Source organism: Macaca thibetana, chromosome 10, assembly GCF_024542745.1.
Source record: "Macaca thibetana thibetana isolate TM-01 chromosome 10, ASM2454274v1, whole genome shotgun sequence".
NCBI classification, from domain to species: Eukaryota; Metazoa; Chordata; class Mammalia; order Primates; family Cercopithecidae; genus Macaca; species Macaca thibetana.
The window spans coordinates 30,034,247-30,051,620 of record NC_065587.1 but is presented as its reverse complement, the minus strand read 5'-3'; the positions used below and the strand labels follow the sequence as shown (position 1 = coordinate 30,051,620).

The window sequence follows — 17,374 nt, the reverse complement described above, 5'->3', positions numbered from 1 at the left end:
CGTGTTCACTATATGTAAATTGGGGTTGAATATTTGGTTTCTTCATTCTGTCCACTTTGTTAGTTTATGCCAATAAAAGATTGTTTGGATAATTCTAAAAGTTTGTGTTTTTCATTCATGCTTTTAGCTTCTAAGTTTGTATTTTTAAACATAATTTCTATGTTTATTATAGACTAAAGGGTACAAATGCAGATTAGTTACTGCCTTTGGTATATTGCATGACACTGAGACTTGGGGTCCAAGCAACCTTATCATGCAGGCAGTGGGTGGACCCACCAGATAGGTCTTCAGCACATACCTCATCCCTTCTTCCTGTTTCATCGGACAGTCACCAGTGTCTGTTGTTTTCACTTTTACGGTAGGGTGTATTCAATGTTAGCTCCACCCTATAAATGAGAACATGTGGTATTTGGTGTTCTGTTTTTTCCTTATTTCTCTTTAGATAATGACCTCCAGCTCCTTTCATGTTGCTGCCAAGGACATGATTTCCTTCTCTTTTTCTTTTTTTAATGGCTACCTAGTTTTTTGTGGTATATATGTACCACATTTTCCTTTTCCGATCCACTGTTGACGGGTACCTAGGCTGATTTCATGTGTTTGCCATTGTAAATACTGCTGCCATGACCATTTGTGTGCATATGTGTTTCGAAGAGAAGGATTTATTTTCCTCTGTGTATACCCCAGTGGTGGGATTGCTGGGTCAGATGGTAGTTCTGGTTCAAGTTCTTTGAGCAATCTCCGAAGTGCTTTCCATGGTGTCTGAACTACTTTGCATTTTCACCAAAAGTGGACCAGTGTCCTCTTTCTCTGCTGCCTCGCCAGTGTCCTTTTTTTTTTTTTTTAACTGCGTTATCCCCATTCTGACCAGCGTGAAATATATCTCATTGTGCTTTTGATTTATATTTCTCTGATAATTAGGTTGAGCATATTTTCAATTTGTTGGTTGCTCATCATCATCTTTTGAGAAGTCTGTGTTTATATCCATTGCCTATTAATTATTAGGGTGGTTTTGCTAATTGATTAGTGTAAGGTCTTTAAGGTAGATTCTGGATATTAGAACTTGGTCTGGTGCATAGTTTGGGAACATTTTCTCTCATCCTGTATGTCGTCTGTGTACTCTGGGTAATTTCTTGTGTTGTGTGGTGGCTCTTTAGTGTATTAGGTCCCGTATGTCGATTATTGCTGTTGTTGCAGTGTCATGTGGGGTCTTAGGCATATAAATGCTTTGTCAAAGCTGCTGTCAAGAAGGGTATTTCCTAGAGTCTCTTGTAGGATTTTTGTACTTTGAGGGTCCTCCATTTACATCTTTCATTCATCTAAGTGAACTTTGGTACATGGTGAGAAGTAGATGCCTAGTGTTACTTACTCTTCTGCATATGGCTCGCCATTTATCCCAAGACTATTGAAAAGGGAGTTCTTTCCCCATTACTCATCATTGTGTATTTCATCCAGCATCGGGTGGTATGAGGTGTGTGGGTTTACAGGTTCTCTGTTCTCTTCCACTCATCCATGTGGAAGCAGGTCCCTAGAGTTTGAGTGGAATTTCACATCAGGGAGTGTCATGCATCCAATGTAGTTTGGATTTCTCAGAATTTCTTTGGAAATGCAGGGCATTTCCTGGTCTCATATGAACTTCAGCATTGCTTATTTTTATGTCCTTAAAACCAATTTGCTCTCAGTAAAGTTATACAATTAAAGAGTAGAGTGGGACATTTTAATCCATGCATATGTGCCTTGTGTAATGATGAAAGCAAGGCATTGACTATCTCTGTTACCTTGTGTAGTAATTATTTATTAGTTCTCTGTGATTGCAATATTCAGAATCCTTCTTTTCAGCCTTTTTTGGAAAATATGGTAGGATACAGTTAACTCTAGACATCCTGCTGTGGGGTAGAACAGCTGAATTTATTCCTGTCGTCTGAGTGTAACATTGCATCCATTTCCCAGTTCCTGTGCTGCCTCCCCAACCCCCAGGCTGTCTTCACTACTGTGGAATGTTCTACTAGGAGATAAAGTCATTTAGAGACAAAGTTGATCTCATTCTCAGGCATGGAATCATGCCGTGTTTATTTCTTTCTTCCTGGCTCATTTCATGGAAGATCATGTCCTCCAGGTTTCTGTACGTTGTTGCAGATGACATGGTTTCATGAATTTCTATGGCCGAGGAGGATTCCATTGTGCATTGCAGTTTCTTTATCCCTTTATCTATGCACGAACAGATAGGTTGATTGGATACCTTCACTATTGTGCATTGTGCTTCAATCGCCATAAGAAGGCCGATATCTCTTCAACATAACAGATTTCATGCGCTTTCTGTATAACCAGTGGTGGTATTGGTAGGTGAATGGGTAGTTGTAAAATGTTTAAGGCACCTTCAACTGTTTTCCTTCGTGTGTATAGTAATGTACATTCCCACCAATAGTGTATAAAATCTCTTTTTCTCCACTTCTACATTGGCCACTGCCTGTGAATGTATGGGTTTTTTGTTGTTGTTTTGGTAAGTTTCATCCTAATTAGAGTGAGAGGTATCTGAGTGTGGTTTGCACTCAGACATGTGTGTGATGATTAGTGAAGCTGAGCAGCTTCTCTTTGACCTGTCAGTCAATTTCGTGATTACATCTGAAAAGATGTGCCTGTTCAGGTTCTTTGCCCAGTTTTAGCTTGGGTATTATATTTTGTTCATTTTCCCAGAGTAGTGTTAGTTTCTCATACATGTTAGATTGCAACCCCTTTCACAGATATGTTTCTGCTGAACTTTCTTTCATTGTGTAGGATGCCTTCTTTTTTTAATTATTATTATACTTTATGTTCTAGGGTACATGTGCACAACGTGCAGGTTTGTTACATATGCATACATGTGCCATGTTGATGTGCTGCACCGGTTAACTCATCATTTACATTAGGTATGTCTCCTATTCTATCCCTCTCCCAACCCCCGAACCCACCACAGGCCCCAGTGTGTGATGTTCCCCTTCCCATGTCCGAGTGTTCTCAGTGTTCAATTCCCACCTATGAGTGACAACATGCGGTGTTTGGTTTTCTGTTCTTGCAATAGTTTGCTGAGAATGATGGTTTCCAGCTTCATCCATGTCCCTACAAAGGACATGAATTCATCAGGATGCCTTCTTTTTTTTTTTATTTTTATTTTTATTTTATTTTTTTTTTTTTTGAGACGGAGTCTCGCTCTGTCGCCCAGGCTGGAGTACAGTGGCCGGATCTCAGCTCACTGCAAGCTCCGCCTCCCGGGTTTAGCCATTCTCCTGCCTCAGCCTCCCGAGTAGCTGGGACTACAGGCGCCCGCCACTTCGCCCGGCTAGTTTTTTGTATTTTTTAGTAGAGACGGGGTTTCACCGTGTTAGCCAGGATGGTCTTGATCTCCTGACCTCGTGATTCGCCCGTCTCGGCCTCCCAAAGTGCTGGGATTACAGGCTTGAGCCACCGCGCCCGGCTTTTTTTTTTTTTTTTTTTTTTTTTTTTTTTTTTTGAGGCGGAGTCTCGCTCTGTCGCCCAGGCTGCAGTGCAGTGGCGCGATCTCGGCTCACTGCAAGCTCCGCCTCCCGGGTTCCCGCCATTCTCCTGCCTCAGCCTCCCGAGTAGCTGGGACTACAGGCGCCGCCACCACGCCCCGCTAAGTTTTTTGTATTTTTAGTGGAGACGGGGTTTCATTGTGTTAGCCAGGATGGTCTCGATATCCTGACCTCGTGATCCGCCCGTCTTGGCCTCCCAAAGTGCTGGGATTACAGGCTTGAGCCACCGCGCCCGGCCCAGGATGCCTTCTTTAATGGTTCATTGTTTCTCTTTCCCATGCAGAAGCTCTAAAATGATGTATAGTCCCATGTGTTTGTATTCATATTTGTTAGCAGTGATTTTTGTGTCCCATCCAAAAAGAACAAAAAATAAGAAAGAAAAAAGAATGCCAAATCAATTGCATGGCCTAAGGGTTTGTTGCCATAGATAATTTTTGCTTTTGTTTTCTTTCTTTTTTGCAAACTGCATGCATAGATACAAGTTTTGCTGAAATAAACTCCCACTTTTCTTATAGGAGCTTTGTGGCTCCAGGACTGGATTTAAGTGTTTGTTTTGTGTTGATTTGGGGGTATCATATTTCAGACCCTGAAATGTTGATTTCTTTGACTTGTTTTTGTCTGATATACCACAATGGGGCTTGTGTTCAAATTAAGCTGTGGGACATCCTTTAGATACTGGGTTCAAACAATTCTCTCCTTCCTTGATGTTCACTTAGGAGAGAGGTGTCAGAAAGTCTGGGAAGATCCATAGTGGGAAAAGTTTATCTGTATTTCCTGGAGACTCATGGCCAGCTCCCTTCTGCACAGGACTTCTGGAGAAGGCCAGCCCTACCACTTGCATAAATACCTCCTATCTCCAGCCCTTCAGTAAATATTTAAGTGATTCATTAAATATTTACAACTTAAAAAAGTAGAGTAACCCAGTGGAACTTGAATTTAACTAGAATATAAGTTTGAGAGTAACTGGTCAGTAGAACAAGTGACATAGATTGGGTGACATACTGTGGTTTTTAAGTGTTTTTTTGTTTTATTTTTTGTTTTCCTTAAACAGAGTTAGCAATAATTAATTTGAATAAACAAGGAAAACATTAAACGGTTGGCAGGTGTAACGTGAACGCTATTCCATGACTTGTTCAGCCATAGCCTCAATGTGACATGCTAAGACTATGAATCCTAAAGACTGGTACACGGTTACTGCACTGGAGTTACTGTTCTCATTCAACAACTATAGAACATTCTGAATAGTGTTTTAAAATTTTATTTTAATGAAAGCTACGAAAAAAATCCGTTACCTATACACTAAAGAAAATAAACAAAATGGTTTCCCGCCTGACATGCAAAAGTCCCATGGCCTGATCCTGGCCAGCAGGAGCAGCTGGAGTTGAGGAGTGGGGTCAAGATGTAGCTGAGCTACCAGCCACCTAGATGTGGTTTCGTGGTGTCTCCGGTGTGGGTGAAGGATGATGCAGAGCTGGTGTTCTAGCCAGCATCCCAATAGGGCCCCAGCCACTGCAGGATGTTTCCAGCCTACTGGGATTCGGGCTCCAGCTGACAGGACAGCTTGTAGCTGCAGGACAGAGAGGCAGCTGTGAGGCCACCATGAGCTACACATCAGATCCCCTCTCAGTGCCTGCCCAGCTGGAATCCTGGGTCCCCAGCAGTCCCCATGCAACAGGGCTTGATGCTGGCCATGGAGTCATGGCCATAGGCTCTCTGCAGCTGTCCACAGGAGATCCTCCTCTAGGCCAGGTTGGGTGGCTCACACCTGTACTGTCAGTACTTTGGGAGGCTGAGGTGGGTGGATTGCTTGAGGCCAGGAGGTTGAGAGCAGCCTGGACATCATCGTGAAACCCCACCTGTACCAGAACAACAACAGGAGAGCAACCGGACATGGTGGTGGATAACAGTAGTCCCAGCTGCTTGGGAGGCTGAGGAAGGGCTTGAGCCCAGGAGGCAGATGTTGCAGTGAGCAGAGATGGTGACACTGCAGTGCAGCCTGGGCGGCAGAGCCAGACCACGTTAAAAAAGAATGGAGAGCTTTCTCCCACCCTCTTTCCATGTGCCAGGTCCTCACCTCTCCTTGTCACTGAGCTGCTCCATTCTTGAGAGACAAGTGACAAATTTCTCCAGAGGCCGAATTTTGTAATTCATGGCAGCCACTTGGAGCAGCTGCATTTCCTGCAGAACTCGGACCTCCTAGAGACAGAGGACAGGATGCTGACAGGGCCTGGGTGGAAGACACTGACGGGACCTTTGGCAGGCAGGGACAAGGGGTTTGGTCCCTGGGGCCATTCTGTGAAGAGGCCCCATGCAGCCCCCAGCCTGTTCCCAGAGTTGGATGTAAACAGCGCCTCCTGCAGGAATTGGTCTTTGATTCCATTCCATTTCCCACTTTCTCCACTGGGATAGGTCTCCTCCTCCTGTGTGTGTCAAACCCTCCCAGTAAAGGTAAGATGTAGAGGATGGAGCCAGGGAGTGTCCTGCCCAGGGTGGACTGTGACATCCACATCCCTACCCTCATCCAGTGTGAATGCCCCAGCTGCTCACCTTCCTCCTTTTGTTGCTGTTGCCCTGGAAGTCAGATAGAGCCCATCAGAAAGGTCCCTGGCCCACAACAGCCCCACCCCATCCCTTCCCATGCTGCATTACTGCCAGGGCCACCAGGGTCAGGGGATGTGCACACGACAGGACTTGAACCTGCCTCAGGCTCCGGGCTCTAGGGCAGGGGGCATGGGAGCTGGGGCTCAGGGACCTTCTGCCCCAGCCCTCTGAGATGACAGACAGAGAAACTGAGGTTTCTCATAGAAAGAAAGCACTCAGTGACCCTGGAATTGCCTGCCCTTGGAAAGGCTCAATTTCACCCTCCTATTATGGGACTACCCTAGGGAGAGGCTGAGTCCAGCTCAGGCCACACCCCTCAGCAGCGTTGCAGTCAGACAGCTCTGCAGCTTCACCACTCAGGGATAGGGACTGGTGATTGCCATGGAGCCTCTGTCAGTCAGAGGTAATGAGATGGGCCTGGCACCCCCTCCCACAGGAGCAGCTATGAGGCTCTCAGGAGAGGAGGTTTTCCAAGGGCTAAGATCTAAGGGCTCCGTCCAGGCCCCTGTCCTCCCAAGCCTCAGGATCCTGGTTCCCAAGCAGCCTGCCCCAGGCTCACTCACATCCAGATCATCCGGGATGGCCGAATCCAACCTGTGTAACTCAGTCAGAAAATCCCCCAGGAAGGGGACCACGCCCTGTGCCATGGAGGGGTGGGGAGGTGGGAGGGGTAGTGGTGATGAGTATTGACCCTGAGGTGCCTGCCCAAGGCCCTGTCCCATGAAATCCCATCAGCCCCTGTCTCCCAGAACCCCCTCCCCAGGTCTCCCAGTTGTAGCAGCAAAAGACCCTCAGCTGCTTTTCCCAATTCTCTGCCTCTTCTATTCCAGCTGACCTCCAAGTCTGGCAATCACTCCTAGTTACCTCTATGGTGGGATTTTAACAAGTCACAAGGGCCTGTGGTCCCAGCCTTACCCTTCCCCACATCCACTCTGAGTTCTGCTTTCCCAGACCCTTGCTCTATTCTCTCCAATGGAGGTTTTTCAGGCCCAGTGGCCATAGGAGGGCAGGGCTGGGGAGGAAGCCCCCGCTGTGTTGATATGGAGGTCTCCAGCTGGTGGGGAAAAGAGCCCTGTCCTCTGATCCCCTGCGGTCCCTCCATGCCACAGTCTCACTCACCTCCTTCTGCCTCCGTAGCCTCATCTGGGCTCTCTGGTGGTTCCTCTCCTGGGTGGCCACCTTAAAGCTCCCCGCCTGCCAGGTGTCAGGGATAGGGACAGTGAAGCTCTCCTCCCTTCCCCCAGTTACACCCCAGCCACCCCACACTTGAATCCCCAGGGACTGGCGTGAGTCACCTGGCACAGTGCTCATACCACTGGCCACCTCCACACTCCGTGTGTGTGTCACCCAATCATGCAGCCAGGCCTCCCTGAGACTGTTTCCTCTTCTGTAAAGAGCCATGAAAACCACAGCTACCTCACAGGACCTCCTGAGAGTTATTTCCTGTAGCTGTTGTCATTGTTCTCCCCCTCATCCCTCTGAGGAAGAACCAGGCATGAGCACCCTCAAATTGCTTTCTTTTCTTGAACCTCATTTCCACCCTGTGAGGCCTGCACTACAGGCTCAGCATCCCTTCATTTTCCAGATAAGGAAACAGAGACCCAGAGTGGGCAGTGACTCCCCAGGGCTCCAAAGGAAAGGGCACTTCCTCCCTCTCCTGGAGGCTCTGTCTCGGCTGCCTTCAGCCCACATCCCAGCACCGCCACCCATCAGGGTCTTGTTCTCTGGAGTCTCTGAGTGTCTAGGTCTCCAGCCTTGCAGACTCATGATGGGAAAGGGGCAGGGCATTTTAGGAGACCTGGTTAAGTGGCACTTGCGTATCTGAGCCCCACTGGAGTCTCTGCCACACAAACTGGGTTTGCGCCATGCCAAATCCATGGTTTAGCCTCGCTAGTGATCCCCCAGGGGAGTTCCGTGCACAGAACTCTCTTCCTCCACTCAGGATGTGGCCTCCTGAGGCGACATGTCTGACGGATATGGCAGGGTTTTCCAGAATCCTGGGTGGGGTGACGTGTTGCCTTCTCATTTGCATGGAAGATTCTGAGATCTGGTCAGGGAGGATCCCCTAGGAATGCATGAATCCCCCAGATACTTGTCATGAGCATGTGTCACTGCTAATTGGTGAGAATCCTGTGACATGACCATTTTCAGATGTCTGCAAAGGGCAGAGCAGGGAATCCCAGCAAGCACATACATCTGTCCTGAGTTTGCCCATTGGTACCCATAGCTGTGCAGTCTACTGGACTCCCTGGCACATGAGTTTCCTCTGTTGTTATTCCCTCTTTCCCCCAGTGTGGGCGGATGCCCCCTGCCCATGGAGGTGCGCTGCAGACAGAAGCAGCAGCGGAGGCCTGGCTTCCTGAGGAATTGCTGCTAGTTTGAGGAAGGAAGAAAGTCCCACCTACAATGACCATCCCCCAGCCTGGAGGAAGCTCCATGCCAGCAGCATGGACCAGCATGGGAGCCAGAGCCCTGCTAATGCTGCAGCTCATCACCCCCACTCAGAAGCCCAGCAGCCATTGCCACATCCCATTTCCAGGGTCTGCTGCCCCCGTGCCTCCACGTGCCCATCGACCCACACACCTCTCCTCCTGTTTGCCCAAAGTAGGCATGGAAGGAATTTTTCAAGTCCACTTTTTGTAGGTAAGTCAAAACATTAGAAAATAACCACTGTACACCAGGTCCGATGCCCTTCCAAATTCACTCTTCTCTGACCTTAAACACTTGTCCCGCATCTCCCAGACTCCACTGTACCTTGATCAGCAGGTCCCTCTTCACTGCAGTGTCTTTTTTGCAGAGTTCTTTTAGATATTTTGTGCTTTTGCTATTGACAGAGGAAAAAAAAAGGGTAAATTTGGGAATCACGGGGGAGATTTGTGAGTTCCAATCCCTTTTGTTTGAAAACCCAGTGAATCTCAGCTTCCTGCGTGAGAGTTTCCAGTGGGGTCATCTGATGACAAGGGCTCCAGAGGACCAGGGTGGGACTGTCATGCTCCTCCCCTGGCCCATCTCCACTTCACATGAGCCCCTGCGTGTTCACAGTTAGCTTCCAGCTGGACACAGTTCCACTGCTGGGTAGAAACACCTGATAGCCTCCAATTGGCACTATTCTGTTCCTGATGGTTAAAAAACCTTACTCCTGAGTTAGAAATCCTTGCCTAGGAGTCCAGGGCAGCTTAGTGACCACACCCACCAGCCCATCTTGCCGGCAGCGTCCCTGTTCTCCAGGAAACTTTCAGAGTCGTTGAGGGCACATGGGGAGACCTATGGGTCCCTAAGTCAACACTGGTGCTCCCGTGGAGGGAGCTCCTCACCTGGACACTCCTACCCACGTCTTGTGTAGCCGATGTATTGGGTTGCTGCGCAGAGCAGAGACGATGGCGTGCACCGAGGAGAAGTTGTTGAGGCGTAGGCATTCCTGGAGAGGGAAGAGTGAGCTGTGAGCTCCAGAGTTGGAGTCCGACCCACTTCAGCCTCAGCCCCCTCTGCTGAGATCTCCCTTCCTGAAGGAAGCAGAGGCCCAGGGAGCCTCAGGAGGGCACACCTGGGGCTGAGTGAATGTCACTCATCTAGAAAGATTTCAGTTCAACCCAAGGAAGATCCCAGGTCAGAAGTGAGCAGCCACCACTGGGCCATGGGGGTAAGGTCAGGGAAGCTGTGGGAAGAATGGCTTAGGGGATGTGCAGGGCTCAGGCTAGAGATGCAGATGCCAATCCTGAAAGCCGATGGAGGAGAAGAGGCAGTTCCCCATTTTTAGAGAGGGAATCCCGAGACCCAACCATGGCTTACCCTGGCGACCTTGATCCAGTGCTCCACCACCCTGGCCCTGTCCTGGGCCCTCAAGCTGTGGTCCCCGAGGCAGGAGGTGGTGACACAGTTGGTGAGCCTGTTGAAGTGTGCAATGGTGGCACAAACTGTGGGTGCCACGTGCTCACTCCCCTTCTGATGTCGTTGGCCCCAGATGGAGCCCAAGCATTCGTAGACCTCCACCTTCTTGAAGAGATCCTTTGGGTGAGGAGGAGAGTGTCATGGACACAGCACAGCCCAGCTCAGAGTCACCCACAGTCCCAGGCAGGAAGTGAGCTCACAGTCATCCACAGTCTCTGGCAGGAACACAGCTGGGGCTCAGAAAGCTTTAAAATGGGCTCCAGACTTGTGGGAGTCCCTAGGTTTGGTTTTTTGCCCACTGAGGGCCCTGAATGCATCATGGCCCAGAACCCAACAAGGGTGGGAAGAGAGAGTGACATTTTCTCCCAGGCCATCCTCACTCCAAGAAGTAGAAGGTGGCTCAGGCCTCCCCATCCTGAGGCCTCGTCTTCCTCCCATCCCAATCAGCCCTCTACTCCTTCTCTCCCTACTGGTGCAGTTTCCTTGCAGCAGCTGCAACACTGGGCTCTGTTTGGGTGTCTGCCATAGAATCTAGTATGCATCAGGTACCTAATAAGTGCTGAGGGTCGTGAGGCTCCTGAGCAGCTGGGTGAGTGACCCATGGCCCTGCCTGCCCCTCAGTGATCACCTGCCCTGTCCTGCTTTCTGTCCATCCCCTGTCATTCAGTCTGCACAGTCACTCTGTGCAGCTGGCACGGGTCATTTCCCATCTCTGCTGTCCACATGCAGACAGGGAAGGCTTGTGGATGAGGAAACTCATCCAGATCCCATGGTTGGTAAGAAGTGGGGCTGAAACTGGACCCAGGGCATTGGCCGCTCCTCAGGGAGAGGCTGGTCTGAGACAGGTGGTTCCAGACGCACAGCCTGCAAAGCCCAGCTGCTCACCGCATCTATGAGGGTCAGCTGCTCTGCCAGCAGCCTGGGAGGGAAGGTCGTGATGTCCGGCAGCTCCTCGGTGTGTTGGCTCTTGACAGTCCCGGGACAGGGACAGGTGGACTCTGGGGCTGACCGTGGCTCCAGCATTGTTCCTGGAGGGGGCCCTTCCCCTGGTGCTGGTGCTGGTGCTGGTGGTGAATGTAGATATCCTTGTGCATCCAGGGCTACAGGTGACTCTGGCTCCAGAGCAGGCCGCAGGTCCGCCAGCAGTGGTGGTGCTGGCTCCAGGGCCAGCATTGTTAATGCGTGTTGCCCAGGAGGTGGAGCAGGATCTGGAAAAGGAGAAAAGGTCACCATTCCAGTCACTCTTCACTGGGATTTCCAAGTATAGAAATGACTGGATGGACTATAAGGGAATTGTAGCCCCAAAACACCACCCCCGGAAAGTCTTCTCACCATCTGGCTTGGCCTCCTTGGGCTCCGGAAGCACCAACTGGCCTAGGACAATTTCCTGATGGTCCTCCAAGCCCAGTCCAGGCCAGGCGAAGGTCCTGAAGGCCAGCTTTATCCAGAAAGATGACCGTTGCAGGGCCTGGCAGCAAACTGAAGTGTTTTCAGGGGGCCAGGTGAACAAAATGGAGGTGGTGGTGCTGGTGATGGAGTGGACAGCTGAGTTAGAGTCCTGGCCTTCTCCCACACAACCCTCCAGGGCACCTTTTTGTGATTCTGGGTCCCTGGCCTCTTGCTGCCTGTGTGGAGGACAGCCCCACCCTACCCCAAGCCATCAGTGCTGTCCTGAAAGGAGCAGACCTGGCCATGTAGCAGGGCTGTGCGGACCCTTCTGCGCCCCAGCGTCCCACTAACATTCTCTTCCCAACAGCCCTGGAGCACAGCACTGTGCACCTGGGCACTCAAGACTGCAGCTCCAGGCAGATTTGTGAGCAGCTTGCTCATCAAAGCTCCAGTTTGGTTCCCCTGGTCCTGGGGTTAGGAGGGTACGGGCAGATGTTGGGTGGAGGAGGACAGGGAGACCTGGGAAGGCACGGTTCTGGGGATGGGTCTCTCAGTGGCCAGTTGTGACCCCAGCCTCACATCTCCTTTGCAAGGGACCTAAGTCTCCATTTACAGAACTCACTATTTGCCTCTTGCAGGGGAAGTCCCCAGATGTCAGCCTTGTTGTGGGAATTACAAGACATATGAACCCCAAGGCCCCTTTAGTCTCTCCTCAGCCAGAGTCCACATATTTCCTCCCATGTTTTGTGGGTGAAGAGGCCCTTCAGAACCCTAAGTCCCCCCAGTTTATACTCCTTGGGCTCCATCATTCTAGTCAGAATCTGGGAGGATGCCACCATACGTAGAGGAGGCCATGAAGGTTTCCCCTCTAACATCTGTAGATGTGATTTCTTTATTGTGTGTACTGTGAGCACCTGACTCTGGGTAGAATTGAGGCCCAGGGTTGTCATCTGCCTTGTTTATGAAAGTATGCCAAGTCATAAGAAGAACGATGCACAAATGAGGTGTTTTGTATGTATGTATTGAATGAGTGAACCCCAACCATTGGAGAAACTCAGTGAGCCTCTCCAGATGTCTGAGTGGGCCTGTGGCTCCTTTTTCAGCACCAAGGGACCCCTCTTCTGTCTGTATCAAGGAGAAAGTCCAGCCAGAAAGAAACTCAAGACATCCTTTACCAATGCCATTGCAGACTTGCTTTCTATGTGCCTTTCCAGACAGTAAGAGAGATGGGCCTTTGCGGCAGAATGCTGAGAGCTGCCTCAGTGAGGGGGAAGATAAAAGTAATAAACATGAATCACAGCACCCACAGCAGATTGTCCAGAGTTTTAGGCTCTAGGGATCCCTTTGTTTGCTGTGTCTTAGATCATTCAGTCCCTACAAGAACGCTGTGAGGTTCATCTTCTCATTACTCCCTGTTCAGAGGAGCCAACTGAGGCTCCAAGAGGTGCATCTTCAAGACACAGCCAGTAGGGGACAGAAGCACCTCCGTGCCTTGGAGGGGATGGACACTCACCTTCTAACCAGTAGTTCCAAAAAGTGTGGCACGGTGATAAAGTCCCAGGAGGGACCCAGGCAGGTGGCATACGACGAGATGGGTTTAGTTAGAAAGGCTGGAACCAGGGACTCCAACAGCTTCTCCCCTGTGCTGGGCCGGAAAGTTGGCATCCTGCAGATCTCATTTTCATACTAGGGGGACACGGAGGGACATGCGAGTCAGTGGTAACACCATGAACCACCGGAGGATCGGGATCTGGAACTCACACCAAGAAGCATCAACCCTTCAGGGACTTGTGCATGTGGAGAACCTGGGTGCCCATGGTGAAAAGGGTTCTAGGCTTTCAAGGTAAAATTGCATGTGAGGATGGAGAAGGATAAAATGATTCATGCCTTCAAGGCGTCAGCACGGTGAATGTCAGCTGTGGGGCAACAGCATCCTCTGTATCAACAGCCTGCATGAAGAGCATCATCCCTGCAATCCTCAAAAATCACCCTCATGGTGGAGAAGAGGAAACGCGGGCTTTTGGATGTCAGATGCTTGCTCAGCAGCACCCGGGTCAGAAGAGAGCACCTTCCACAGGGAGGACTGGATGAAATTCCCTCTAGGCCACCTGAGGCTCTGCTTCTTATATGGAAGGGAAGGATCTGGGGAGGTCTCATCCCCTCCTTATTTTAGTGACAGCACACCGGACAAGATGCTCTAGAAGAACCCTTTGACTTAAAGGGATATGATTGTTTTTGTTCTTTAACATGAATGTGAGTCTGGAAAAACAGCTACGGCCATCCCAGCCCTGGCCAAGGGGAAAATGCCGGAAGACTCCAGGGTGTTAGGAAGCGCATCCCAAGGCCCAGGATCTGCCAGGCGACTCGTGGAAGAGAAAACGCAGGCAGGTATTGAAAGCGGGAAAAGTTACAGAAATGTATGGTTTAAAGTGGAAATGAAACAAGGTGATTTTCTCTGCCACACAGCAGATTGACAAAAAGTTAAGAACATGTTAGTATTCAGGGGAGGTTGTGTTCGCTGGTGACCCTGTGAGCAGCTGGAGCCCTTTTGGAAAGTTAACTAGCTAGAGCTGTTGAAAGTTGCTATCTGCACATCCTTTCACCCAGATTTCCCTTTCCCGGGTGTATGTCTTCCACAGGGGATTTGTGTATTTTATGGGTTGAATTGTGTCCCCTCCCCCAAATGTAACTTTCTATTCTCAACCCCAGAGACTCAGAATGTGACGGTGTTTGGACACAGAGTTCTCTAAGAGGTAATTCAGGAGAAGTGAGTTCATTAGGGTGGCCCCTAAGTTAATATGCCTGGGGTTCTTACAAGGAGAGGTGGTCAGCGCACAGAGAAGTTCAAGAGAAGACCCTGTGCTGACCGAGATAGAAATCAGCCATCTCCACGGCAAGGAGAGAGGCCCAGAGAAACCACCCCAGACTGACAGCTTGACATTGGGCTTCCAGTCTCCAGAACTGTGAGGAACCAGATTTCTGTGGTTAAGCCCTTCAGTCAGCGTGCATGTTATGGCAGCCCTGGGAAAGTGCTCCAGCCTATTAGGACACACATAGGATTATGCTCCCTGTAGAAAGGCTGACTAGAAAGGGAATTTTATCACAAAAGGCTGCACCGGCACTGAGATGCTGACCCGCTGTGTAACATGACCTCCCTTAAGGAATATTACAGTGACATGCGAGAGTGCAGCAGCCGCCCGGTGGGTCTGCAGGGATGAGTTCTGTGAGATGACACTTTAAACACAGATGCATAGAGTAGCTTCACCTTCTTTTGTTGTAATCACCACCCCCCCCCAACTTGTTTGTGTAGAGGTGCTGGATTTTAAATCCTGGAATAGGTTGGCAGGGCAGGGGAGCTGCCTGTTGCTGGACATACACTTAGGGTGGGTAGTTAAAATGATAACAGTATGAGTATGTTGCTACAATGTTATCATTGTACCCAATTCTTGTAGCAACATGCTGAGAGAATCCTGGCATAACAGAAAGTGAAAACAAGGATTTTCTCTGATCTTCCTCTGATAGGTGAAAGGGACTTTGCCTGTAACCAAGTTGCCACTGGGAACCAAGGTAGACAGATTCCTTTGGGAGAGGACGGTGGCTCACTCAAGTGTGAAAGCCGTAGGACAGAGCCTAGGGAGTCCCCATATTCGTGTTTGAGTCCTGGGTCCACCCTGGTTTTCTAGAGTCCCTGTCTGTGGAGACCCTTCTGTGTCCAGTCTCACCCCAGACCAGCAGTGGCCGTGGTTGGTAGCAGGCGGCCCCTGCCCTTCTTTGAAGAAGATGGAGAAATGGAATCCATCCAACAGCTCCTGCTTGATCTGCTGTGTGGAGCTCTGCAAAGAGAGTGAGCCAGGCGAAGACGTGTCAGTGGTCTGCCTGGCTGACCCCATAGTGGGACACCCCCATTAGAACTCCTCCCTGGTGCCCCCTTCCCCAACAGGATTTGGCACACAGGAGCATCTGCATAGACCTCCAGCCAGAGGAGCTTGAGGTCTCCGGCAGATGACAGCTTGAGGTCTTGGGATTCAGATCTGAGCAGACAAACTATGTCCTCGACACTCACCTTCCCATCCTGAAGGCATTGCCTGGGCTGTGAACCTGACATACTGACCAGGCTCCAAACCCCCGACAACCTACCTGCTCCTATGCAGGGAGGGCCCCTCTTCTCCTGTTTCCCCCAAACACATGGGGAGGGGCTCAGCACTACCGTGATGGACACAGCTGAGGCCTGTCCTGGACGGGCCTGCCCTGGGCCCTGTGTTACCTGTGGGTGCCTGCTGGCAAAGGGCCAGAGGCGTCGAGGGTGAGGGTTGAACCAATGTCTGTATTCTCGAGAAAGACTCTCATTTTGTCCTCTTCTGCGACGAGGAGGTCGGCAGCATGTGGGGACACAGCAGGAGAACATGGTGTTCTCTCCAGTGTCGACTACCAACTGAGCTGGAAATGGGGCTGTGTGTATAATATGGGTGCCTAGTTACCAGAATTCTAAGTTCTGTTGGGGTCTGTCAGTAAGGAAGTGAGGTCACATCTTGTAGGTTCCATCCTGTAAGCACTTCCTTTCCATCAGACCTACTCAAAGGCCCCACTGGGCTTCTGGCCGCTCACCCTCCCCCATCAACTCCTTGCCTTTTACCATTATGCCAAAGTGTGCCCCTTCAGCACCTTGGGAAGACCTGGATGTAACCAGGGTCCCAGGTTTGAGGAGACAGTTCTGGGTCAAACAACCTTTATCTTAGCAGTTGTGAGACCCTAGAGAACTGCTTTGGTGGTGTGGGGCCTCCCCAGCATGCACAATGAGGGTGATGCTAGCATCTCTCTTCTAGGGAACTCATGAGGTGTGTTTGAGATAGATCTTATAAAACTCATGGTGTGGTGTTCCTGTAGGTATTGCACACACTTACAGATGGAGGAAATTCAAAAAAGAGTGAGAAGTAGCATGGAAGAGAACTCCAGTGGGCCTGGGGTTCACAGTGTGATCTCAGGAGAAGACACTTTTGCTCTGGGCCTCCTCTTTCATGCTGCACCAGTAGAGGTTGAGATTAAATGAAATTCAGACATCCTCCTCCTCTGACATTGCACCTTCCAGTGCCTTCCCGTTTTATTTAGACCCAGACCCTGTGTCTCATCTCAGCCTAGGGTGGGCAGCATCCACAAAGACAGCACTGAGGGGTTAGTGACTCCCTTCTGAATAATGGAATATGACACAGGTGATGGAATCGCACTTCTGGGGTAGTTCAGGATGTTACAACAAAGAGCCATAGCCTGGAGAGCTGATCAAAAACAGAATTATGTTTCCCCAGTTCTGGAGGCTGGAAGTTGGATATCAGGGTACAGCCTGGTCAGGCCTTAGTGAAGTCTCCCATCCCATTCACTGAGCTTTTACAGTGCTGTCCTTTCCTTGGAGGATGGCTCAACTTGAGGAGCATGAGTAGACTTCTATTCAAAGCCCAGCTCCCACTTGTAGTTTGGTGATCGTGATGAAGTCATAGAACATCCCTGTGCCTGTTTTCTCCTCTGAGAAATGGCATTAGTGAGAATTGCTTCCCTTTTTAATCACAGAAAATAAAGCATGCAAAGAAGTTAACTCGGTGCCATTGGGCAGAGAGTGAGAGCCCAGCAAACCAGAGAGATCAGCTTGCCCACAGCAATGGTGAGGACTGCGGAGAGTGGGTGAGGCTGGGGCAGGAAGCAGGCCAGCCTGCCAGAGCCCAGGAACAAGTGAGGGGCAAGAGTGAGCTCCTCACCCTGAATTCTCAGGGGACACAGGCATGCAGGAGCTGTGGGAGCACAATCATGAGGGCTGCCCTCCTTCCCCTGGTTTCCTCCATATCTGATGTGGTCCCAGGTCCCCTTCTCCCTGTATTTCCTCTCTACCCTGCTTTCTTCCTGGCTGCCCTCCCAGGACTCATTTTTGGTCCTGGTCAGGAGGAGTCTTGAGATAACTATAGGGCTATTAACTCCTTTGCGGT

At 50.1% G+C, this 17,374-nt stretch overlaps 1 protein-coding gene across 2 annotated transcripts; it reads right to left on the bottom strand.

Moving 5' to 3' along the window:
• Positions 1–4,880: 4,880 nt before the first annotated feature.
• On the bottom strand, positions 4,881–15,295 carry LOC126929779 (ral-GDS-related protein-like). Of its 2 annotated transcripts, XM_050746440.1 has the most exons (12): positions 15,128–15,295; positions 12,919–13,091; positions 11,349–11,542; positions 10,902–11,224; positions 9,918–10,133; positions 9,443–9,546; positions 8,883–8,952; positions 7,248–7,322; positions 6,692–6,766; positions 6,075–6,098; positions 5,602–5,723; positions 4,881–5,094 (listed from the first exon to the last, which is right to left on the bottom strand). In XM_050746440.1, exons 1-12 carry the CDS (start codon positions 15,293–15,295, stop codon positions 5,055–5,057), a joined length of 1,584 nt encoding a protein of 527 aa, XP_050602397.1. In that variant the 3' UTR covers positions 4,881–5,054. The 2 variants fall into 2 exon arrangements, with proteins under 2 accessions (XP_050602397.1, XP_050602398.1); XM_050746441.1 differs by lacking the exons at positions 12,919–13,091; positions 15,128–15,295 and adding an exon at positions 11,668–11,871.
• Positions 15,296–17,374: the final 2,079 nt, after the last annotated feature.